Source organism: Hipposideros armiger, unplaced genomic scaffold (assembly GCF_001890085.2).
Source record: "Hipposideros armiger isolate ML-2016 unplaced genomic scaffold, ASM189008v1 scaffold_303, whole genome shotgun sequence".
NCBI lineage: Eukaryota > Metazoa > Chordata > Mammalia > Chiroptera > Hipposideridae > Hipposideros > Hipposideros armiger.
Window position 1 is genome coordinate 488,807 of NW_017731653.1, and position 23,267 is coordinate 512,073.

The 23,267-nt window shown below is 57.7% G+C and overlaps 2 protein-coding genes across 8 annotated transcripts in view; one reads left to right on the forward strand and one right to left on the reverse strand.

The window, feature by feature from the left end:
- The first annotated feature begins 102 nt into the window (after positions 1-102).
- TNS2 (tensin 2) lies at positions 103-16,242 on the forward strand. 5 transcript variants are annotated; one of them, XM_019659732.1, is made up of 29 exons: positions 103-1,835; positions 4,549-4,657; positions 5,122-5,159; positions 6,023-6,061; positions 6,372-6,410; positions 6,569-6,618; positions 6,854-7,025; positions 7,317-7,367; positions 7,682-7,804; positions 7,889-7,953; positions 8,824-8,907; positions 9,452-9,564; positions 9,651-9,711; positions 9,976-10,051; positions 10,300-10,429; positions 10,523-10,588; positions 10,660-10,773; positions 10,947-12,155; positions 12,296-12,446; positions 12,556-13,145; positions 13,254-13,343; positions 13,672-13,797; positions 13,993-14,085; positions 14,212-14,289; positions 14,462-14,539; positions 14,980-15,148; positions 15,240-15,308; positions 15,451-15,480; positions 15,613-16,242. In XM_019659732.1, exons 1-29 carry the CDS (start codon positions 1,731-1,733, stop codon positions 15,749-15,751), a joined length of 4,257 nt encoding a protein of 1,418 aa, XP_019515277.1. In that variant the 5' UTR covers positions 103-1,730; the 3' UTR covers positions 15,752-16,242. The 5 variants fall into 5 exon arrangements, with proteins under 5 accessions (XP_019515277.1, XP_019515278.1, XP_019515280.1 ...); XM_019659733.1 differs by lacking the exon at positions 103-1,835 and adding an exon at positions 2,421-2,822; XM_019659735.1 differs by lacking the exons at positions 103-1,835; positions 5,122-5,159 and having other exon boundaries at positions 4,021-4,657.
- The window catches only part of SPRYD3 (SPRY domain containing 3), a 23,154-nt gene continuing 7,846 nt past the window's right edge, over positions 7,960-23,267 (reverse strand). The window contains exons 7-12 of one of the 3 annotated variants that reach the window (XM_019659740.1): positions 19,667-19,816; positions 19,166-19,223; positions 18,420-18,539; positions 18,161-18,333; positions 17,653-17,824; positions 7,960-8,439 (exon numbers count right to left, since the gene is read on the reverse strand). In XM_019659740.1, coding sequence (XP_019515285.1) covers positions 17,690-17,824; positions 18,161-18,333; positions 18,420-18,539; positions 19,166-19,223; positions 19,667-19,816 — 636 coding nt within the window. In that variant the 3' untranslated portion in view covers positions 7,960-8,439; positions 17,653-17,689. Of the gene's footprint in view, positions 8,440-16,467; positions 17,825-18,160; positions 18,334-18,419; positions 18,540-19,165; positions 19,224-19,666; positions 19,817-23,267 lie in introns of those variants that run through there. The other 2 variants (XM_019659739.1, XM_019659738.1) reach the window with 2 other exon arrangements.

Genomic DNA, 23,267 nt, shown 5'->3' on the forward strand with positions numbered 1-23,267 from the left:
GGGAGGGCGGCGGCTTGTGCGTCACGGCCGAGGAGCAGTGCCGGGGGCGGTCGCCAGGGGGCGTGGGGCCGCCGGGGCTCCAGGGGGAGCGGGGCGGGCACGGGGCTGGGGGTCGGTGATCGGAGATCTGGCGGGCCCCGGCAAGCTGGGACAGCTGGCTGCTGGGAAGGTGACCAGGGGGCGGGGCGCAGGCCGTGGTCACACTCTAGTTGGGGCCGTCACGCCTTCGCTCGTCCTGGTGCGCACACGCTGCGCAGGCACGGTGCTGCTCCTTCCCGTCACGCACCCGCGCGCGCCCCGCACCGGACGCCGCTCCTCGAGTACCGTGGGGCACGTTCCCCCACACGCAGGCCCTGTAGCGGGCGGGAACAGGCGGCCGCGCGCGAGCACTGGCCTGGGAGTGCGCCTGAGTCTTTTCCTTTTCTACTAAACATCTGGGGAAACTGAGGCAGAAAGCGGGAACAGATGAGGCTTATTTGACTTTCCAGCCCACTCCTCGGCCCCCTTGTGTTGCTACTTTTCAATTCTCCAGCTCCCTCTGGGCACACCCATGTACCCCGCCTTCCTCCCTCTCTCCTTCGCTGGGCCTCACCCCTCCTCCGTGGCGGCCGGGCTCCCAGACTCTCATCCAACCACAGCTATTTCCAGGAAGGGGGAGTGTGGGTGGAGGGGTTTCTCCAAACAAACCCAAGGCTTCGGAGTGTGAGGGGGCCAGCCTGGGGGAGAGGTTGACAGGCTCTGGAATGTTCTAGGCAGGAGGGCGAGGGTCCTTGGGGGTCTGGCCATGCCTTCCCAGCCCTGCCCCAGTGAGCTCCTTTTCCTCTCAGCACCGGCTGAGGGAGCAGCACGCTTATCTCCATCTTCCCTCAGAGGTGTCCCAAAGGGTGGGAAGGGTCTCAAAGCCATGCTTCCCTGGCCACCCAACACAGGGGTTAGTGAGCCTCCCAGGAGAAGAGTGAGGGTCAGAGGATGAGGGCGACTGCTAAGTGAGGGGACTTTCAGCTCCTCTGGAGGCAGCAGGAGTAGAAAGAAGCATGCTGGAGGGGTCCAGGTCAGGGTATGCGCAATAGGAATAGAGAAAGGCCACCCAACCTACCACAGTGCCCCTCCTCCCCCCAGCAGGGCTGGGGACTGGACACCAGGCCCAGTTGCCCACACTGGCCAGGGGCCTGGAATGTCCTGGGACCCAGCCAGAGCTGGTGGGTTGGGAGTGGGTTGCAGAGCCAGTGCCCCTCTCCAGTTACAGGCTAGGGGCCCAGGCTTTTTCACACAGATGCCTCCCTCTGGCCAAGGTACCCTGGGGACAGACTTCCTGACCTGCTAGGAGAATTAGAGCGTCAAGGGAGAAGCCCAGGCAGTTCCAGGGAAGGGTCCTGAGTGAGCTCCCAAAAGGTGGCTCATCCCAGAGGAGGCAGGGCAGGAGGGAGGGAGAGGGAAGTCTAAGGACCTGGTGGGAGATGCCAGAGCTGGGGGAGTTGCCTGAGCTCTGGGACATTCAGTAAATACCATGCAAATGAGGGGGGCATATTTGCACATTCTTTCAAGTGACAGCTCTTGCTGCTCCAAGGGGCTGCTGTCCAAGGCTTGGGGCTGAGGACCCTCAGGCCATTAACCCCTTACATTTTCGGAAGATTACTACCCCCCTTTCCAAGGCCCCAATCCACCTCCTCCTTCCCTTGACTTGCGGGACAGGAAGTTGGCCATGTTCCCAGGAGGGAGGCAGGAGGCCCATGGAGTGGGGAGGAGTATATGTTGGGAGGGGGGGGCTCCTGTCCAGTCCTCAGGTCCTGGGACAGCTGCTGAGGAAGGAGAGCAGAGCCAGGAAAGCCATGAAGGTAGTACTTAGGCTTTTGGGGAGGAGGGCAGCCCCAGGGCCTATGGAGGGCCTAAGTGACAGGGCTCCAAAGAGGGGCTAGGGATCTAAGAGGTTAGGCAGAAACAAGCCCAGGGAATGAGTGCATACGGGACTGTGTCAGGAGCTGAGCAGCTGTAGGCTCTCAGAAGGGCCTCCAATGGCCTTGGGCTGGAAGGAGAATGGATCACTCCTGTGGGCAAAGCAGTTTTCTGGCTGGAATGTGCCTTCCAGTGTGAATGGCGGGGAGCGGGGAGATGTGCATGTTTTCCTTTTCTTCCTTTCACAACCAGTGAAACTGAGGCAGGAAGTTGGCCTTCAGTCCCCTTTTCCCTGACCCTCAGGGAAATCCTGGGCTGACTGGGGTTGTGACTCCCAGCTCCCCTTGCTCCCCACTAGAAGTCCCCAGAGAGCCTAAGAGTTCAGGCTGGGAGGCTGGCCAGGCCAGGACACGGTGTTCCCCACTGGCCCTTGAGCCCTGCCCTGAGACCTAAATTCCCACCCTGCCCCCACCCTGCCCCGCCCCACTGGGGGCTGGATCTCAGGCTCCCAGCAGATCCCTGGATGGGGTGGATCCTTGGGCATGGGGCAGCTCCAGAGCAGGGGCGTGGGGTCAAAAGATCCTGGGCTGACACTCGCAGCAGGGTAGATCCTGGGAATCTGATCTCCTGGCCTCCGCCACATCCTCCCCCCCACTTCCTGGAGCAGCGACCTGCCCCCTTCCCGCCTGTACTCCCCTCCGCTTCCAGGGCTGGGCTTCTCCTCACACCAGCCAGACAGCCTACCCTCCACCCAGGGGAAGCGGCTGCCTCCGCCAGGCTGCTTCCAGGAAGCCCCGGGCCAGGCCCCAGCATTGTTCGGGCCCCGCAGCCAGCACCCAAGCCAGCCGGACACCATGAAGTCCAGCGGCCCCGTGGAGAGGCTGCTCAGAGCCCTGGGGAGGAGGGACAGCAGCCGGGCCACCAGCAGGGTAGGAGTGCCCACCAGCTGGGTAGAGAAGGAGCAGGGGTGGAGGTGGGGGAGGGGGCCAGGATACAGGCCAGACCCTCCCCCTCAGCCTTCTCCCTTTGCCCTACATCCCCTCATTACTCTGCCTCTTTGGGGTGGCCAGGGCTGTGGTATGCGCCGCAGAAGTTTGGGTTTGAGCAGAACCTGGTGTCTGTTTTGGCTCCTCTATCACCTCCTGCCCTAGCCCATACCAACCCTGGGGGTCCTGGCTCCCTACACCTACGTCCAGGTATATTTCATTGTAGGACCTTTTTGGGTACCATCCTGGAGCCCCAGAGCAGGGCTAAGAGATCAGGCACCTTCCCTGAGCCAAGAATTTTGGGGAAAATTGGGGGTGGGGGGGGTGGCAAAGGAAGGGAGGGAGGAAGCCAGGTCTCAGGAGTGCCTTAGACATTGGGGGTTTGCTCTCCGCCGACATCATCAGTGTATGCCATTCATGCTAGATACCCAAGTTTCCTAGTGGGTCCAGCACGGTTGGTCCAGCGCAGGAGAGTTCAGTTGCTGGCTTAATCTTGCTGCTTCAGGGACAGATAGCCAAGAGACCAGAGGTGCTGCCTGGGTCCCCAGGCTGGGGGGCCTGGAGGCCCCATCACTTCCTTTCCCCACATTTTCTCAGCCTTACCCCAAAAGCAGCAGCTCAGGGCAACGCGAGACAATACTATAGAAGGGGGGTGGGGCAGGAAATTGAACTTCAGAGGTGGAGAAAAATGGGTAGATGAGAGGAGGCAAGGAAGCAAAAATGGTCCCTAGACAAGATGGGAGAAGTGAACCACAGTGGGAGGGATGCGAATGCTATGAAGTAGGCCTGGGCCTTAACTTAAGGGGGCATCCCAGCCTCCTGCCTCACTGCACCTCTGGGTAGGGAGGGGCCGGACACAACATGTGGACCACCCCCCAGCCCCATTCAATGTTGGAATCCCCACTTCAATGTCCTCAAATGACAGGGTGCTCACTACATCCAGAAGTAGCAAGACAGCTAGATATTTTCTCCAATGTCATGCCTCTGCCTCCCCCTCCAGCATTCCCACCCACCTCCTTACACAACTGCTGCCTGCCGCCTCAGTGCACAATGAGTAAACATGTTGTTCTTGGGGGTGGGGGGGTGGGGAGAGGAAGGCATGTCAGCTGCCTAGAGCGAGGACAGCAGGAGCCAGGGGATCAGGACTGGCTGAGGCCACTCCCACTGGTCAGTCTGGGTGCTGTGTGACTGACCTCGTACATTCTTGTCTGGACCCCCTGCTGCTCACTCTGCACTTGGGCCTCCATCTGGGGAGGACAAAATTGAAGGAGAAACGGGAGAGGGGGGGCCCCTCATAGAGAAGAATCAGAGAGTACCCACCCCCCCATCAGGAGGAAAGCTCTTGTGTTTGGGGTAGCAGTGACCACAAGGGTATCACACACCAGAGCCACGTGAGGGGCCCAAGTGATCCCTTGGGGAGGAGCTGACCCAGTGAGGGTGACGCAAGAGGCCAGATTCCATGCACTGTCGAGGACAGCCCCCACAACTGGCCGGAAACAGCAGTGGCCAAGTGTCCTACGAGTTTGGGGACATTAATCGTTTGGGGATTTTAATCAGGATGGAGGAAGAAAGGAACCAGTGCAGTGCTAAGGCCCTGGCCCAGTCCCAAGATGAGCCCGCTGGCAACAGATACCTCTGTCTGTGTCTCTGTCCCTCCACCCCTACCTAGCCTAGGAAAGCTGAGCCGCACAGCTTCCGGGAGAAGGTTTTCCGGAAGAAACCACCAGTCTGTGCAGTGTGTAAGGTGACCATCGATGGGACAGGCGTCTCTTGCAGAGGTGAGGCACCCTATTCTGTGACTGAGAGCCTCTGCCCAGCACCACTGGGTTGTACAACTCCAGCGGGCAGACACACAAAACATAAACCGTAATGTGCATGCTGCCCCTGGACTGGGCAACACGGGAGCCAAGAGGCAGCTGCCTCCCTCCAAACAGCCCTTGCTTCCCCTGACAAACACCTCAGCAACCCAGGAGATCCAGTACTTTCCAATGCCTTCCCTCCCTCCCTCCCTTCGTCCTCACCCCCACCCACCCTAGAACATTACCCTGGTTCCCTCCTGGCCTGGCCTGGGCAGTAGTACCCCACTGTCATTCTCTGACCCTGCTCCCCCACTCCACCTCAATACAGCTGGTGTCCTAGAAGTCCCAGGGTCTGGTTCCAGGGCCTGGGAGATGGGAGAGGGCCACCCCTCCACTGCCCCAGTAGGCCCCTGCTAACCCCTCCTCCCCCTATCCCTCTCTAGTCTGCAAGGTGGCCACGCACAGAAAATGTGAAGCAAAGGTGGGTACCTGATGGAGGGAGGGGGACTGGGGTCCCTTCCTCCTCTGAAACAGTTTTCTCCACCCAAGGGAACCCCTGCTGGGATAGGAGAGGTTCTGGGCCCTTTAAGAACCACCCTACTCCACCCCCTGGAGGGCTGGCCCAGGCGTGTGGACAGCTAGACAGCGACAGCGCGTTTGTCTTGGTGCTGTGCCCAGGCTGCAGCTGGCGAGAGAGGGTGGGGGTAGGGAAGAGGAGGAGAATGAGGAGGAGGAAGGGTGGGGTGGGTGGGTGGATGGGGGAGCAGGATTTCAGAGACAGGGCAGCCGGATGGGCTGTGCCTTCCCTCTGGGGAAGGGGCCTCAGGATGCCTGGGTGGGTCTTGTCCTGGGCCCTGGAGAGGCTGGGCAGAAGGTACAAACTATAGATAGCACCCACTGTCCACTGGGGACCTGAGACGGCCCCATCTCTGAAGAGGTCCCCTGGTCCCCCTCCTGAAGTGTGGGGGTTCCCAGGGCTTTGGAGCTGGCTTTGAGGAGCTGTGTGCCCAGGGGCGGGGTCTCCCGGTGAAAGAGGCCAGTGTCCGTCCCTGGCCATGGCCTGCCTGCATGGCTCTATATATAACTCCTGCCCTGTAGCTGGATGAATGGGGGTCTGTGTGGGCACAGGGCTGGGAGCCAAGAGCAACAAATGGGGGGCATGGGGGTGGGGGACCGAGAGGCCAGAGGGGAGGCTCCCTTAAATAGAGGAACCTCAGCTGGAGCCTGTGCCCATCTCCTGACAACCCCTCACCTTCTTGCTGAAGCTAAGGGGTGGCCCCATCCTTAAGCCCAGGAGAGCCCATTTCACCAGGAGCTTAGCCCCTTACTCTGGTCTCCTTCCAGGTAACTTCATCCTGCCAGGCCTTGCCTCCCGCAGAGCTGGTGAGTGTGCTCTGGGATGGGGTGAGGGAGGCAAGGAACCTGGCTGAGGTGTCCAAAGGTCTGAGGGGGGCACCCCCAGGAGGTTACCTTGAATGTACTGCCGTTGATATTGGTCATCCGGAAGGAGAGGGAAAAAATGTCTGAGCCCTTTGCTCTTGTTCTCTGGGCCGGCTGAGGGCTACGACTCTCCTTTCCTTGCCCAGTACATCCCTCTCAGGGACACGGGCAGGCTATCTCCACTATCCCCAGGCCCAGTCTGGTCCCAGCCCCTGCCCTAACCACTCCCTTTTCTTCCCCCATCTCCCTCTAGCGGAGAAACACGGCCCCGGTGAGGCGCATAGAGCACCTGGTAAGGTGATGCTGGAGGAGGGGGGCGGCAACAGGTAGCTCTGGAAGTAAGGACCTAGGTTTCTTCTGAGAACAGAAGTTCATGGAACTCTGGAATAGGGAGCCTAGCGAGGGGGCGAGCACCCAAAGAGATGCTCATTATATCATGTCATCCACCAGGGATCCACCAAGTCTCTGAACCACTCAAAGCAGCGCAGCACTCTGCCCAGGTAAGTGAGGGTGCCGGGGGTGGTCCCGCACGAGCCCTTTCCGCCGTCCCCACACCTCAGTCCAGTGCAGTGCCCCCCAACAAAGTTCTCTGGGAAAGCCCGCCCCCCAAGTGATCCCACCCACCCTCAGGATCCACGAGGCTTCACCTGCAGTCGGCCAGACACCCTTGCATCACAAGGGCCCCCTCCGGCACCCCAGCCCTCCGTTCCTTACGCAGGCTTCGCCCCTTCTCAGGAGCTTCAGTTTGGACCCGCTCATGGAGCGTCGCTGGGACCTGGACCTCACCTACGTGACTGAGCGGATCCTGGCCGCCGCCTTCCCTGCGCGGCCCGACGAGCAGCGACACCGGGGCCACCTGCGCGAGCTGGCTCACGTGCTTCAATCCAAGCACCGCGACAAATACCTGGTGAGGGGCGGGGCCTGCCGCAGTCAGCCAATAAGAGGGCTGGGAGTTCCAGATGAGCCAGGCTGCTCCCTGACGTCAGACCCTCGAAGGCGGGGCTGGGGGCGGGGCTCCGAAGCACCTCTGGAACTGACCTGGAGCGTAGACGATCCGGTTTTCACAGCTGGGCAGGTCCTTAGCAACCTCCTCATTTTGGAAAAAGATGCAGGATAACTGCGGGTGACACCACCTCCACTCACCACCAGCCTCGCTGCCTGAGGTCACTTCCGTCTAAAGCCCCCTTTTTTCTTGCAGCTCTTCAACCTTTCAGAGAAAAGACATGACCTGACCCGCCTAAACCCCAAGGTAGGAGGGGATTAAAGCCATTCAACCAAATCACCCCCACCCCAGAAGCCCCCAGCCACCTTTTTATTAATAGTGGCAATTGGCATCTACTTCACTCTTCAGCACTTTCCCATATGGCATATACCTGAGACACCCCAAAGCATGGGTGCATCAGGTATCAACACATGGTACAAGTGAGAAAAGTGTTGAGGCTGTTGTGGACAGCCAACAAGCTGACCTTGCCCCAGACCCCTACACCCTGTCCCTTTTTCGCCCATCTCTCTTCACGCGTGGCCTCCACCCCCAGTTCCACCCCCGCATTCCCCTCCCTCCAGGTCCAGGACTTTGGCTGGCCTGAACTGCACGCGCCCCCCCTGGACAAGCTGTGCTCCATCTGCAAAGCCATGGAGACCTGGCTCAGTGCTGACCCACAGCACGTGGTCGTACTGTACTGCAAGGTGGGCTGGGATCTTGGGTTTGCAGGGCTGGGATGCCCTCACCCTAAGAACCCAGCAGACCTCAATCCCTGTCTCTATCCTCAGGGGAGCAAGAGTAAGCTCGGGGTCATTGTCTCTGCCTACATGCACTACAGCAAGATCTCTGCGGGGTGAGGCTCCCCTGTGCCTGTCTGAGTGTCCCCTTCCCCAACGGCCCTTCCTCCAGCTGGTCTTTGAGGCGCCATCTCCCATGAGGCCCACCTCTGTGTTCATAGAGCCATCTACTATAAACTTGACTTTGCCACCTCCTTTTCCTCACTTGAACTTCACCACAGTTCCCAGCAGATGATCTGTAGTAGTTTCCTGGGGCTGCTGTAACAAAGTGCCAGAAACTAAAGTGGCTTAAGACAACAGAAATTTATTGTCTCAGTTCTGGAGACTAAAAGTCTAAAATCAAGGTATCAGCAGGTATCCCAGCAAGGTATCAAGGTATCCCTCTGGGACTCTGGGTAGAATCCTTCCTTGCCTCTGCCTGGTTTCTGGTGGTGGCTGGCAATCCTTGATGCTCTTTGGCTTGCAGCTGCATCACTCCAATCTCTACCTCCATCATCACATGGCTTTCTTCCTGTCTGTGTGTCTGTGTCTCTTCTCTTCTTCTAAGGACACCAATCATATTGGATTAAGGGCTCACCCTACTCCAGTATGACATCTTAACTAATTACATCTGCAACGACCCTATTTCCAAATAAGGTCACATTCTGAGGTACATATATTTTTGGGGGGACACGATTCAACCCATAACATGGTCTTATTGCCCCATTTTACAGATGAGGAAAATAAGCTCAGGGAACAATTGCCTGAGGTCCAACAACTAGTGAAGTGACTGTACATGGGGTTTCTAGTTCTCTTTACCACCACTCTAGGCTTCCTCTAGACTTGGGGGGGGGGTCACCCTTCTCACCTCTCCCCTGGGGCTTAGGAATGGGAGACCAGAAGGGAGACCAGCTTCTCATCCCCCACACTAACTCTACTCTCCCCAGGGCAGACCAGGCACTGGCCACTCTTACCATGCGGAAGTTCTGCGAGGACAAGGTGGCCACAGAGCTGCAGCCCTCCCAGCGCCGGTGAGCAGCCTTGGAGGGTGGGGGGGCCGGGGGTAGGGGAAGGATGGGCCGTAGGAGCAGCTTCCTCCATGGCTACCAAGGCCAAGTTTTTCTCATTCACATAGCACACCTTAATGGTGCACCTTCAATGTGCCAGGCACTATGCCAAGTGCTGAGAATTCAGGACAAACAAGGTCCCTGCTCTCGTGGAGCTTACGTTCTAGTGGAATAGAAGGCAATAAATAGACAAGGTCATTTTGGATGATGACAAATGCTATGAATAAAATAAAGCTGAGTCTTATGATAAAGAAGAGAGTCAGGACCTGTGTCTATAACATGAGACAAAGGTCTGGGGGAAGATCATTCTAGGCAAAGGAGGCAGCAAGTACAAAACCTTTGAGGCAGCAAGAAGGATTGAGCTTAGATGCAAGGAAGAACTTTCTGGTGGCTTGAATGGGAAGGAAGTGCTGAGAAGCGCAGGCCTTCCAAGGGTGCACCGTTGAAATGATACAAGGGGACCTCCAGAGGAAGGGGCTTATGTTCTCCTTGACATATCCCCCACCAGATATATCAGCTACTTCAGTGGTCTGCTGTCTGGCTCCATCAGAATGAACAGCAGCCCTCTCTTCCTACACTATGTGCTCGTGCCCATGCTGCCAGCCTTTGAACCTGGCACAGGTGAGTCCACCTGGGAAGTATTCAAGGGGGGTCTGTCCCTCACCCCCTCCACTCAGCACCCCTCATGTGCCTTCTTTTCCCTCCAGGCTTCCAGCCCTTCCTTAAGATCTATCAGTCCATGCAGCTCGTCTACACATCTGGAATCTAGTGAGTGCTGTGTTCCCAGGCCCCTGCTCCCTGGAGTTGTTTCTCCAGCCTCCCCAGACACCTGGACCTCCAGCTCCAGCCACTATACCTGAAAACTAATACCACCACAGAATCCATTTTACAGATGGGGACGCTGAGGCTCAGCTAAAGGTCTCTCTCACTCTGGGCTCAGACTCCCAGCTCCCAGCTCCCTCCTGACTCTTCACAGCCACCCCGGAACCTGAGGGCCTCTGATTCAGCTCTGCCTCTTCCTCTCTTCCACAGTCACATTGCAGGCCCAGGTCCCCAGCAACTTTGCATCAGCCTGGAGCCAGCCCTCCTTCTCAAAGGCGATGTCATGGTGAGGGGGCCTTGGCAACAAGGGGAGTCTTGGGGATGAGGCAGCGGGTGGTGTTATCTTCTGCCAGCAGCACAATCTCTGGTGAATCATGAATTCAGTCCAGATTGGAGGGTGAAAAGGGAGTCTCCTAGATGGGGGTCACCTTGAGATTGAGGCAGGGCAGAGCTCTGGCCAGGCAGTCAACAGGCTGGAAGCACAGAGGAGGTATAAGTAGACATGAGGGCCTGACCCCAGTCTCCCTCACCCAGGTGACATGCTATCACAAGGGTGGCCGGGGGACAGACCGGACCCTTGTATTCCGAGTCCAGTTCCACACGTGCACCATCCACGGATCACGGCTCACCTTTCCCAAAGACCAGCTGGATGAAGCCTGGACTGGTGAGTTAGAGACAAGTGGTATGGGGGCTGGACCCCAGGTGAGGGCGGGCAGGCAGGAGGGGGACCTGGCTCCTCACTATACACTCCTCACAGATGAGAGGTTCCCTTTCCAAGCCTCGGTCGAATTCATCTTCTCCTCCAGCCCCGAGAAGATCAAAGGTAAGAGCAGGGCCTGGGGTCGGCGGCGCTGAAGGCTGTCTCGCTGCTCCTCACCACCTGGCCTTTCACAGGAAACACCCCACGGAACGACCCCTCGGTCACTGTTGACTACAACACCGCAGAGCCTGCTGTGCGCTGGGACTCCTACGAGAACTTCAACCAGCACCATGAGGACAGTGTGGACGGTGTGTGGCAGGCCCGGGAGTGGTGGTGTGGGAGGTAGAGGTTTGGGGCACACGCCTTCCTCCCCAGGCAGATCCCCGTCCCAAGACACACCCCCTGAGCTGAACTCTCCAGCACTGTCCCCTCTCATTCACTTTCTTTTCCCTACCTGCCCTCCCCAATCCTCTCCACTCAGGCTCCCTGACCCACACCCGTGGCCCCGTAGATGGCAGTCCTTATGCCCAGGTGCAGCGGACCCCTCGCCAGACCCCACCAGCACCCTCTCCAGAGCCGCCCCCACCCCCGCTGCTGTCCATCAGCAGCGACTCGGGCCATTCATCCACGCTGACCACGGAGCCAGCTGCAGAGTCCCCTGGCCGGCCACCCCCAACGGCTGCTGAGCGACAGGAGCTAGATCGCCTCCTGGGAGGCTGTGGAGTGGCCAGCGGGGGCCGGGGGGCTGGGCGTGAGACAGCCATCCTGGATGACGAAGAGCAGCCCCCTGTGGGAGGAAGCGCCCATCTCGGAACATATTCGGGCCACAAACCTGCCCTCAGCCGCCACTGCTCCTGCCGCCAGGGCTACCGGGAACCCTTTGGGGTTCCCAATGGGGGATACTACCGGCCAGAGGGAACCCTGGAGAGGCGGCGGCTGGCCTACGGGGGCTACGAGGGGCCTGCCCAGGTCTATGCCGAGGCCTCAGTGGAGAAGAGGCGCCTCTGCCGATCGCTGTCCGAGGGGCCATACCCTTATTCCCCTGAGCCAGGGAAACCGGCCAGTGGGGACTTTGGCTACCGCTCCCCAGGCTACCGGGAGGTGGTGATTCTGGAGGACCCTGGGCTGCCTGCCCTATGCTCCTGCCCTGCCTGTGAGGAGAAGCTGGCGCTGCCCACAACAGCCCTGTATGGGCTTCGACTGGAGAGAGAGGCTGGAGAGGGGTGGGCAAGCGAGGCCAGCAAGTCTCTCCTGCACCCAGTGCGGCCCGGGCACCCGTTGCCCCTGCTGCTGCCTGCCTGCGGGCATCACCATGCCCCAATGCCTGACTACAGCTGCCTGAAGCCACCCAAGGCAGAGGAAGGGCATGAGGGCTGCTCCTACGCCATGTGCCCTGAAAGCAGGTATGGGCATCCAGGCTACCCTGCCCTGGTGACATACGGCTATGGAGGAGCAGTTCCCAGTTACTGCCCAGCATATGGCCGGGTGCCTCACAGCTGCGGGTCTCCAGGCGAGGGCAGAGGATATCCCAGCCCCGGTGCCCACTCCCCACGGGCTGGCTCCATTTCCCCGGGCAGCCCGCCCTACCCATCATCCAGAAAGCTGAGCTACGAGATCCCTGCAGAGGAGGGAGGGGACAGGTATCGGCTGCCTGGGCACCTGGCTCCAGCAGGACCCTTGACATCTGCAGGTGAGGGGCCCTGGGGTGGGGAGTGCCCAGGGCAGAGGAGGGTTCTGGAAGATGGTGGGGAAGGCACAGAGTGAGAATGAGCTAAGCCAGACAGAAGGCCTGTTCCTGGCTCACAGCCTCTCCTCTCCCCTTCCCTGCAGAGTCACCTGAGCCAGTGTCCTGGAGGGAGGGCCCCAGTGGGCACAGTACTCTGCCTCGGTCTCCCCGAGATGCCCAGTGCAGTGCCTCCTCAGAGTTGTCTGGTCCCTCCACACCCCTGCACACCAGCAGCCCAGTCCAGGTCAAGGAAAGGTAGGCAGGTACCTCCTTGTCCAAATAGACACTAAATGCTGGGGGTGGGGGACAGCTTACAACGGGGGCTCTGAGGCCCTGCTGACCACCTGCCCTCCCTCCCCCACAGTACCCGACAGCAGGACACAAGGTCCTCCGCCTTGGTGCCCACTCAGAGACTGAGTCCTGGCGAAGCCTTGTCACCTGTATCCCAGGGAGGCGCTGAAAAGCCTCCTGAGCTGCCATCAAGAAGTGGGCTTGAGCCTCCAGCCTCCAGCCCCTTCTCCCCAACCTCCCCGCCCAGTTCACCCAACGACTGGCCTCAGGAGAGGAGCCCAGGGAGCCGCACAGACAGTGCCAGTCCAAGGGGCCCTGTGCCCACCACGCTGCCTGGCCTCCGCCATGCCCCTTGGCAGGGCCTTCGAGACCCCCCAGATAGCCCGGATGGGTCCCCCCTTACCCCTGTGCCTTCCCAGATGCCCTGGCTTGTGGCCAGCCCGGAGCCGCCTCAGAGCTCACCCACTCCTGCCTTCCCCCTGGCGGCATCCTATGACATCAGCGGCCCCACCCAGCCCCCACTTCCTGAGAAACGCCACCTGCCAGGACCTGGGCAACAGCCAGGCCACTGGGGTCCAGAGCAGGCATCACCACCAGCCAGAGGCACCAGTCACCATGTCACCTTTGCACCTCAGCTCCTGGATAACACCCCCCAGCCCTCAGGTATAAAGGCCTTGAGGGAGGGAGGGGAGGTGGGGCCACCTTGGGAGAACCCTTTTTCCCAGGGATGGGCATGGCCCCGGGGCTAAGCTCAGTCCTCCCCTGTCGTAGAGCCCCCCATGCAAGAGAGCCAGAGCAACGTCAAGTTTGTCCAGGATACGTCCAAGTTCTGGTATAAGCCACACCTGTCCCGTGACCAAGGTGAGGAGCCAACCCACCCCTCTCACTCTCTCTGGCTCTGGGCTTTAGACCCAGTCCAGCCATCCAGTCAATGCCCTTGCTGCCTCCTCTCCATCTCAGCATTTACTCTGGGCTGAGCCTCTCACTAGCAGGTGATTCTGGGCTGTTAGCCCATGGAGGTTTAGACTCAATGTTGTCAATGCCCTGTTAACTCTCAAGTTCTGTACCCAGATGCCCAACACTGCCACAGGTGTTAGGGCAAGAGGCCTGGAGAGCTGGCTAGCAGAGCCCTGGGGCTACATGGGGCTCAGTCAGCCGCTGTGAAAACTTCTCCTCCTGCCTCCCCCAGCCATTGCCCTGCTGAAGGACAAGGAACCTGGGGCCTTCCTGATCAGGGACAGTCATTCATTCCAAGGAGCCTATGGGCTGGCCCTCAAGGTGGCTACGCCCCCACCCAGTGCCCAGCCCTGGAAAGGTACAGAATGCCCAAACCCAAGGGAGAAGGGAAGTGGCATGGGGCAGGTCCACAGGCAAGACAAGGGGGGTCGGCCATGCCACTTGGTGGGGAAGAATGGAAAGGGACTCTTCTGCTCTGGAAAGAATCCCAGCAGGGGAGAAGGCGGGAACCTGGAATCTGATAAAGCCTTCCTCTCCTCCCCCGGCCTCCTAGGGGACCCCTTGGAACAGCTGGTTCGCCATTTTCTCATTGAGACTGGGCCCAAAGGCGTGAAAATCAAGGGCTGTCCCAGTGAGCCCTACTTTGGTGAGAAGCAGAGGCCAGGGAGGCCACACTGGGGTGGTTTAGGGAGGCCAAGGGATCTCTTGAGGGTGAAGGGAAAGAGGGGGCTTTCTGTGGGCACCTCAGGATGGTTCTCACATTTCACTGCAGGCAGCCTCTCGGCCCTGGTCTCCCAGCACTCCATTTCCCCCCTGTCCCTGCCCTGCTGCCTGCGCATTCCAAACAAAGGTAGGTGTTTCATCGTCTGTCCTCCCACCTCTCCCCACCCACTGCAGCCAAAGGCAGGATCTGGGGTCCTGTCTCCCAGCCTGTCTTCCCTTGGGAGGGCAGAGGGAGCTCTCCAGCTCCTAGGGAGTGCCACTCCCTGCTGACCTTCCCTGTTGGCCCTCCTTTCCCTTAGATCCTCTTGAGGAGACCCCGGAGGCCCCAGTGCCCGCCAACATGAGCACAGCAGCAGACCTCCTGCGTCAGGGTGCCGGTAGGGGCCTCTCCCTCCACCTCTCCCTGGGCACCAAGGGGGGCACTGCAGATACAGGCGTGGGGCACTGAAAGGCCTTGAGGTGGGTGGGCCCTGATAGATGCTTTTAACCCAGGAAGGCAGGGGGAGCCTCATATTTGTAGTGTGTGGGAAAGGAGGCCCTCAGTCCAGATTGTCAAAGTCTTATGAACATGACAATCCTGGAGAAGGTCCGGACTTGTTAGAATGCAGGTTCTCAGGCCCTTTCCCAGCATTTCTGACTATAGATCTGGGGGAGTCATAGAATCTGCATTTTAAAACGATTACCTATGTAATTCTAATGCATTTTGAGCAGCACTAGCCTGATAAAGTGTAAGAGCTGGTGGGGTGGGAGGACTAGGAGGAGACAGATATGGGGGCTGGCAGAGGCGATGATCCCAACACGCTTCTTGCCCCCACAGCCTGCAGTGTGCTCTACCTGACCTCAGTAGAGACTGAGTCACTGACGGGCCCCCAGGCGGTGGCCCGGGCCAGCTCTGCAGCTCTAAGTTGCAGCCCCCGCCCAACACCAGCCATTGTCCACTTCAAGGTCTCAGCCCAGGGTATTACACTGACAGACAACCAAAGGAAGTGAGTATGTATACTAAGCCCCTGGGGAATCCCAAGCTCAGTCCCTGGTGGCTCCAATTTCTGGGTGTGACTCCCTGCCTCCTCTTTGCAGGCTCTTCTTTCGCCGCCATTATCCAGTGAACAGCATCACCTTCTCCAGCACTGACCCTCAGGACCGGAGGTGACCCTCCCTCCCAATCCTTTCCTCCCATAGCCCCACCTTAGTCCCATCTGGCCCCATAGACCACAGTCCCCTGCCCCAGCTCCTCCTTCAGTAGCCATTCTCTGGGGTGCATTCCTTCACAGTTCTTTTCCTTCTGCAGATGGACCAACCCTGATGGGACCACCTCCAAGTAAGCCTCCCCATGCGTGCAACCTCTTTCCTCCATGGGATCAAGGCGCCTCCTTCCTCCCCAACCCTGGCTCTGCAGTCCTTGGTGGAAAGGGTGCTGAGCGCCCTCCCCACCCTGCCTTTGTACCCCTAGGATCTTTGGTTTCGTGGCCAAGAAGCCAGGAAGCCCCTGGGAGAACGTGTGTCACCTCTTTGCAGAGCTTGACCCAGATCAGCCTGCAGGCGCCATTGTTACCTTCATAACCAAAGTTCTACTGGGCCAGAGAAAATGAAGGAAGGCCACAAGCTCAGAGCCCACATCAACACCGCACCCCTTCCAGCACCCCACAGCCCTCACTTCTCCTGGCCTAGACCCAGGAGACCCAGGAGCCAGGCCCCTCCCTTAGGAATGGGGAGTGGACATCAACCTGGGACACAGCTCTCCTTCCCCACTCCCTGCCTGCTAAGCTAAGTGGACGGGCCATGAGATGACCTTGCACGTGAGCAGATGGCAGAGATGCGTGTGTGAAGGGTGAGGAGGCATCAGGAGTTAAGCTGTGGAGGGGATCAGAACAGCCCCACCTGCAGAACATCAGCCCTGGAGAGGAGCCAGCTCCACCCAGCTGCAGGTCCCAGCATGGCAGGGAGAGGGGAAAGGTATGGGGAGCAACGCACTCCCTCCTCTGCCTTCCCTTCTGAGCAGAGAGAGCAGAGTGGGAATCATATGAAAAGGGGGGAAAAAGAGTCTATTTTTGTCTATAATAAAGAATTTCTATAACGTTTAGTCCGAGTTGGAGTCGTGATTGTTCACAGGAAAGGCAAAGCCTCATGTCTCCCTGGGGTGCCCGTATTTCTTGGGGACATCCCAGGCCTGGAGCCAGGTCCATGGAACATACACAGTCCCCATCCTTGGCCTCACATTAGTCCACATGTCCTGGTGAGCAAGCTGCCCCCACCTCTAGCCCTGTCCCCAGCCCTATACTGGCAAAGGACTCCTGTGTCCCAGCCGTGCTGATAAATACGGAAACTCCATCTTTATTGGCTGTATAAACATCTCTGTACATACATTTCAAACATCATAGTGCAGGGCCTGAAGGGAGGGCCCAAGGGGAGGCCCCAGCAGCACAACAACTCCCCCTTTCCCCAAAGCCCTACCCGCTCTGTGCAAACCAAGGCCAACAGCTCCTGCTCCCTCTTCCTCCCAGGAGAAGTCACTGTATGGGGAGGGGGTCAGGGGTCAAGGGGGCAGGAGACAGGAGGGCTTGGTGGGGGAAGACACATGTAAGTGCTAGAATCAAACACTGAAGCAAAACAGGCAACTGGCACAGGCAGTAAGCTGGGGGTGGGGGTAGGGCAGGAAGGGAAGGGAGGGGCCGAGCTGCCCTCTGGGACACGGGGCAGGCTCGGGGATCTTGCCCTCTCCACAGCAGGAGAGACATGCTCTGGAGTCTCAGCCTGCATCCCAGGAAACTAGGGACAAGGGTGCCACGGGTAGGCTGAGGATGGCAAGGGGAAGATAGAAGCAAAGGTCCCAGTGCCCCCCGCACCTGACAGCCCCTCTCTCACGCCATTGAACACATAATGGGCACTCACTGATGTGTGTCCAGCCTGGGGAACCGGAGACTCAGATTCTTTGTGGAACTATGGTGCCTGAGCAGGTGGCGAGGGAGAAAGCCGGCTCTCCGGAGAAAGAACAGACCCTAGAACAGTTTTCTAGGGACAGCAGTCAATGGAAGTAAAGAGAGGGCCCAAAAGAGCCCCCTAGCCCAGCCAGGGGGGATGACAGCAGCAACTGGTTTACGATGAGGACAGAAAGAGAAAATGCAAGGAGAAATACTGTGACATAGGGCAGGGGCTGTCTCTGCTCCGCCCTCTATAAAGCCTCAGGCCCAAACAGCAGCTGAGACAGGGTGCTCACTCCTCTCTACTCACACGGGCCAATGGGAAAAAGGGCATGTGGAGCCCACTGACCACAGCAAGTGGGGCCCTCTGATAGAACATCATTCTTTGGGCTGGGCCTATTCCTGTCCAACCAGGGACTCAGGCCCAGGGACTGATCAAAGGGGTGGCACCAGGTCTGAAACATGGGCACAGAAAGGATTTGCAGGGGCCTGATCTGGTTGGGGTAGAGTGACTATATACCCCTGGGGCCTGCCAGGTAAACAAATCTTCAAGGAAGTCAGGAGCTGGGTACCTGGTCCTGTAAAGGGGCAGGTGTATGGGAGAAGTCACTAGCCACTCAAGGGATGCAGGTCCACTTTGACTTTCTCCCCACAGCTCAGCATTCCGATGGTAGGGAAGAAGCCCCCAGAGGGCACAACAGCATCCTTCTTCCCGATGATCTTGCCATTCCGAGTGAAGAAAACCTGGGGATGGAGGTGGGGAGAAGAGTGGAGCACACAGCTCTGGCCTCTTCTTTGAGGATGCTGGAGCTACACAGGCTTGAACCCCACTCGCTTCCAACTCCCAGCATCACTTGCAGAGCGACTTGGGGTGATGCAAGAAGTGGCCACAAGAGGGCGTCCTGAGGCTGGAAACCAGTCTTCCCAATTCAGGGCTCCAGTTGCTTCAGAACAGGAATACACCCACAGAATCACCAGACCTTCCTCTTCCCTACCGCAGCTCCACTTTCTATTCCCACTAATACCAGCCCTCGCCCAGGCCCGAGAACCCCAGTCCAACCCCAAACCCTCCACACTTACCACCACCTTCTTGCCCTCATGCTCCTGCTCTATCTCTTCCCCATCTTCTTCCTCTTCCTCTTCCTCCTCTTCCTCTTCCCCTTCCTGGTGCAGGTACATGACATTCCGGACGTTCCGGACGGCTCGGGCAGTTGGGGACAGGATCACTGTGTCACAACTGTCATCACTGTCACCTAGAAGGCCAGGAAACCTGAGCGCCTGTGGTACTGCCCCCACCCTCTACCCGACTAGCCTGGTTGGCCACCCACACCACACTCACCCTCACTGTCCAGAATGTAGTCCCGGGGGAACATGATTCCACAGCCCATAATGTCCCCTTTGTAACAACGTGGCCCAAAGGGATCCCCCACGCCACTGCCATGGAAGATCTTCCCATCATCTGTTGGAGACAGGGGAGAGGGTACACAGTGAAGGAGGGGCTGACACTCCTCAGAGAGGCCCAGGCTTAAAGTTAACACTTCCCTACCTCCCTCTCTGGCCCCAAGGAAGGGAGAAGACAAGGTGATACAAAAGACAGAGTGGGAAGAGAGCACCAGATTTAAAAAAAAGACACAATGTCTGTCCACTGCTCGGGCTTAGGAGGAGACTCCTCAGGGAGCTGGTTAGAGAGGGCAAAGGGTTTGAGCAGGGGCGGGGGAGAAGTAGGACCAGGAACTCATGGCTTGTCCTTTCTAAAGAAAGCCCCAAAGGAAATGAAGCCGGCCAAAAAAGAAATGCAGAATCTGCAGGAAGGGTGCAGAAGGAGCCAACTCAGAGGCCTGGAATGCCTAGTTAGGGCCCAGATCCCCTGCCCCTGCTCTGCTTCCCTGGCTTTTAGGGCTGGGAGGAAAAACACAGATGAGGAGAAAACACTAGAAGCTTGGGGAGGCAAGTAGATGGCAGCAAGGGAAAGTCTCTCCAGCCAGATGCTGGAGGGAAGCCACTTGTGAGGGGTCCGGAAGATGGATGTCCCTGTACCCCAATATCCTCTACAACCCCAGCTTCCCCGGGACAGCCCCTGCTCACCTGCATGATAAGCTACAGACCCTCTGCTCCAGCCAGGGTGCCTGTTCTTGGGATAATCCTGTATCAAGAAGAAAAATTGCAAATCTGTGGTACCACTCACAAAACAACAGGAGAGAGTAACATCTGAACCTCCAATCTTCTGAAATAGGCTACAGCCCAGATGGCTGCTCACGACCCCTGCAGCCTCATCTTCTTCAGGTACTTGAAATTGCAGGGGGAGCAGGGAAGGTGAGAAGGGCTCTCGGCTTTTCCAGCCAGGGCTGCAGGCTTCCCCCCACCCCACATCCAGAGCTCAGTGTGTGGTGTGCAGTCACAACACTCTTTCAGGTCCTAGGTCATTTGGGGTCTGTACCCTTACACAGCAGACATACACAATCGTGTTGTCTCAGGTTAAGACCCTCCCTCTGCAGCCTGGCCCCTTGATTTTCCCAAGAGCTCCCAGCACCATCCCAACAGCCCCTGGGCTGAGCAGCTCAGGCAAAAAGCAGCACTGGTGCCCACCTTCCGGGCCAGCCCCAAGGCGATGTAGCATTTCTCTCCAGGGTCCACAATCTCCACCTCGAAGTAGTGGCTGCGGGTGCTCAGTGGGTGCCGGGCCTGAGCCAGCCCCACGTCAACGATGCTCTTGCCCTTGCCCAAGTACTCCAGCAGCTGTGGGGGAAGTGCAGGGGAACAGGAGGCAGGCTGATACCCGCCCTGGAAACCCAGTCCCAGGTAGTCTAGGGACCAGTTTCCTGTGTCTGACAAAAAACTCCGGCTGAAAGGGAAAGGATCCTACAGGTATACAGTGTGGGCCTCAATGTTCTAGGCAGGCATGGGAGAACAGATGTGGGGTGGGGGTAGCGAAGGTGGTAGCATAAGCAAGAGAGCTGAGCCCTTTGCTGAATGCTGCTCCCACCTGCCTACTCAGCCAAAGGCCTGCTCCTTGCTTTAGGAAGACGGGGAGAGCAAACACAACAATCCAGATGGCAGAGTGCTGGGAACCACACTCGGGGTCTCTAGCCTATGTTATCACTTCCCTGAATAACCCTGCTGGGAAAGGTCCATCCAGGGCTCCTGAACAGAGAAAAGGAGAAGGGAAGACTAGGCTGAGAAGAAACCTGACAACTTCCACAGGGGGCCTAATGGGAACAGGTTAGGTGCCAACTCAAGATGGTTGGGGGAAAGGAGACAAGCTCAGAAGCCAATTTGGCCTGGGAAGGGACTGACATAATTTTTCAAGGTCTTTGTTTTACTTGGTTTTGAACAAAGTTGTTTATAGCTGGGGTCAGGGAGGTGCCGAGGGGAGTCAGGGAGCCCAGAAGGGCCAGCTCTACTCCTTAGTTTAATGTGAGGGAGGGGAGCAGGCAGAACGAAGCTAGGAAGGCAGGCTTTCCTGTTCCCAGCCTCTCGTGTCTCTTTCAAGCTGGAGCAGAGGTGTGGAGGGAGGGAGGAGAGGGGAGATGACTGATGGGCTCTTGGGGCTCTTCAGTCCCACAATTGTCCTGCCTGGGCATGATGGGGCGGCAACCCCCAATCTAGGAGGATCTATTTATCAGTTGTCATGGTAATAGTGGGCCTATGACTCAGCCCCATCCCTCCTTCCCCCACCCTCAGCATCACCTGGGATTCCTTAATCCCTTTTTAATTAGCCAAACTGCCCCTCAAGACTTTCTTCTACCTTCCCACGCCTCCAGCACTAAAGAAAACACACTCCCTGAGGACCTTCTCCACTTATCCCTGGCAAGCCCTGGGACACAGGCCTCTCACCCCTCAGAGCTCCTGCCTGAACAGGAAAGGAATTATGCTCGCCTGCACTAGCATAGAAGCCTCTGTCTTCAGCACAGGCAGGTCCTGCATCCTCACCAACTCCTTCAGAGAAGAAACAGAGGAACTTCATCTACTTCTCAGCTCTGGATCCCCAAAGTCCTGCCACCTCAAGTCCATCCTCCCCTCCTCACCAAAGAGAACTAGAGGTAGAGGTGGGGTGGGGGTGGGGGGTCAGGGGGAAAGCCAGAGATGTATGGAGACCATATAAATCCACACCCAGGCTGGCTCTTCTCTCATTCCTACAGCTAGAGCCTTAAACATCTCAGGTTATAATGGCTCTTTTCTATTTACACTCCTAGCCCCATGTTCTCCAGTATATCACACTGCTTTCTTTCATTAGAGAGGGGTCCCCCGCATCATTTTCTGAATTTCTGGGCACTAATTAAGGCCCATGTTTTTTGAATTCTGTTTATGGTCCTCTGCGTGTTCTCTGCTCAGCCTGGGTTCCTCCTGTGCATCTCTCCCCACAAGCTGGGAGGGGTGCGGCTTGATGCACATTAATGAGCTTCCACTCCACCCAGCCCGAGCAGCCCCCAGCCCACCCTCTCCGCCCAGCATTGCAGAACTGGGTGGGGGATCCCACAGCTGCCCTTGACACACTCCATCCAACTGGCCTCGGTGTAGGAAACATAGTGTTCTCCACTTCCAGAGCCAAGAGACAGTAGATCCAGACCCTGATCCTTGGGAAAAACCCGCCCTACCATTCCCTCTACTTCAGCGCTGAGCAGGGCAGAGCTGCAGTTTTGTCTACCAATAGGGTGGAGACACTTCCTTAAGCTCAAAGGCGAGGAAAATGAAACACTAACCCGGGACTCTAAAACCTAAAACCCACTCCCCACTCCGTAGAGCAAGCAGTTCAGACAGACTGCTGATGGCCTGGAAGACTAGATCCCTGCACAATCTGCCCTCTTCAAGAGAGGAACCACCCACCTCTCAGGGTGGAAGCCACCCCAATTCATCTGTTCCTCTTGGATCCAGTCTCCTGCTCATGGGCAAAGTCCCCTCAAGCCCTCTAGAGTCTTCTCAGAGCACTAAGAAGGGTGGGGTGGGAGGAAGTTTGGCCTCTTCTGACAGGCCCTTGCTCCTCCCTCCCTTAGACTAGGGCTGTCAGGAACAGAGATGGGAGGTTTAGCCCCTAGAGTCTGAGTTGCTAGAAGCTTGATGCTGGTCCTTTCTCATCTGTGCCTCAGATGCCTCTTAACTTGAAAGAGAATCAAACAGACCTGAGTTCAAATCCTAACTCCAATTACTTACTAGCCACTCACCTTGAGCAAGTGGCTTTCACTTCTTTAAGCCTGTTTCTTCATCAGTAAAATCGGGATACTACTACCTCCATCTCCAAAAACAGGTGAGAAGACTAAATGAAGTGAGTGTCAAGTGCTTAGTCTGACACCCAGTAGGTGATCAATACACATTTCTGCCTTTCCCTACATCAGGAAATGGGGGTTATGCTGGAACATGCCAACATATCAGTGCTCCCTAAGCATTAAGTCACCCCAAAGCTATAATAGACTGGAACTGCCAGTCACAAAGAAAGAAATGATCTTTCATCTCAGCCTTTACCTCCCACTAGAATGGGTCGTTAGGCCCCCAGAACTCAGCAGTTTCCCCAGGACAGATGACCACTGCCCAGGTGACTCTACCCCAACTGACCAACTGTCCTCCTCCCAGTGTTTCTCTTCAAACGATGCCCAATCAGCAGGAATGTTCCTTTACATCTTCGGTGGGCGGAGGGGGAACCCTCTCCTTGAGGCTCTCAAGCCCCCTGCCTCCCACGCCTCCTTCCACACACAACCAAAGCCTTGAGAGGCCAAACGAGGACTCCATGCCACAGAGAGGAGGCTGCAGACCAGAGTGCAGAGATCCTACTGTACTCCACCCCCTCCCAGTACCAGTAGCACCTTCTCAGCTCTGTGCTCCTGCTGGCATCCGCCCTCCTTCTCTTGCCAGCAGAGACCCTAATCCCTCTTGACAGGAGCAAGTGAAGGCTCAGTGCCCTGAGGGCCTAAAAGCAGCTGAAACAGGAACCAAGAACATGCCTCCCACCAGCAGGCTCAGGCCCCAACACGGTCTCCTCCTGGGTTGGGTCCATGAAGGACCCCTGGGAGGGTGAGGCCTCAATCACCCCCCTTTGTATACTGAAGCTGTTGCCTTGTCACTAAGGAGTTGTCAGAGGAGCTATGAAAAGGAAACAAAGACAGAATGAGTCTAATCCCCTAGCTTAACCAACTGTCCCCCACCCTCCACTCATTACCTCACTTTGCAAGGCTTGGGGCAGGGATGAGGTGAGGAG

Coding starts and splice junctions, on each gene's coding strand:
- TNS2 (XM_019659732.1), top strand. CDS start 1,731: ATGGAGTGGGGAGGAGTATATGTTGGGAGGGGGGGGCTCCTGTCCAGT. Junction 10,589..10,659: donor CAGCCCCGAGAAGATCAAAG/GTAAGAGCAGGG, acceptor GGCCTTTCACAG/GAAACACCCCACGGAACGAC. Junction 15,309..15,450: donor ACTGACCCTCAGGACCGGAG/GTGACCCTCCCT, acceptor TTCCTTCTGCAG/ATGGACCAACCCTGATGGGA.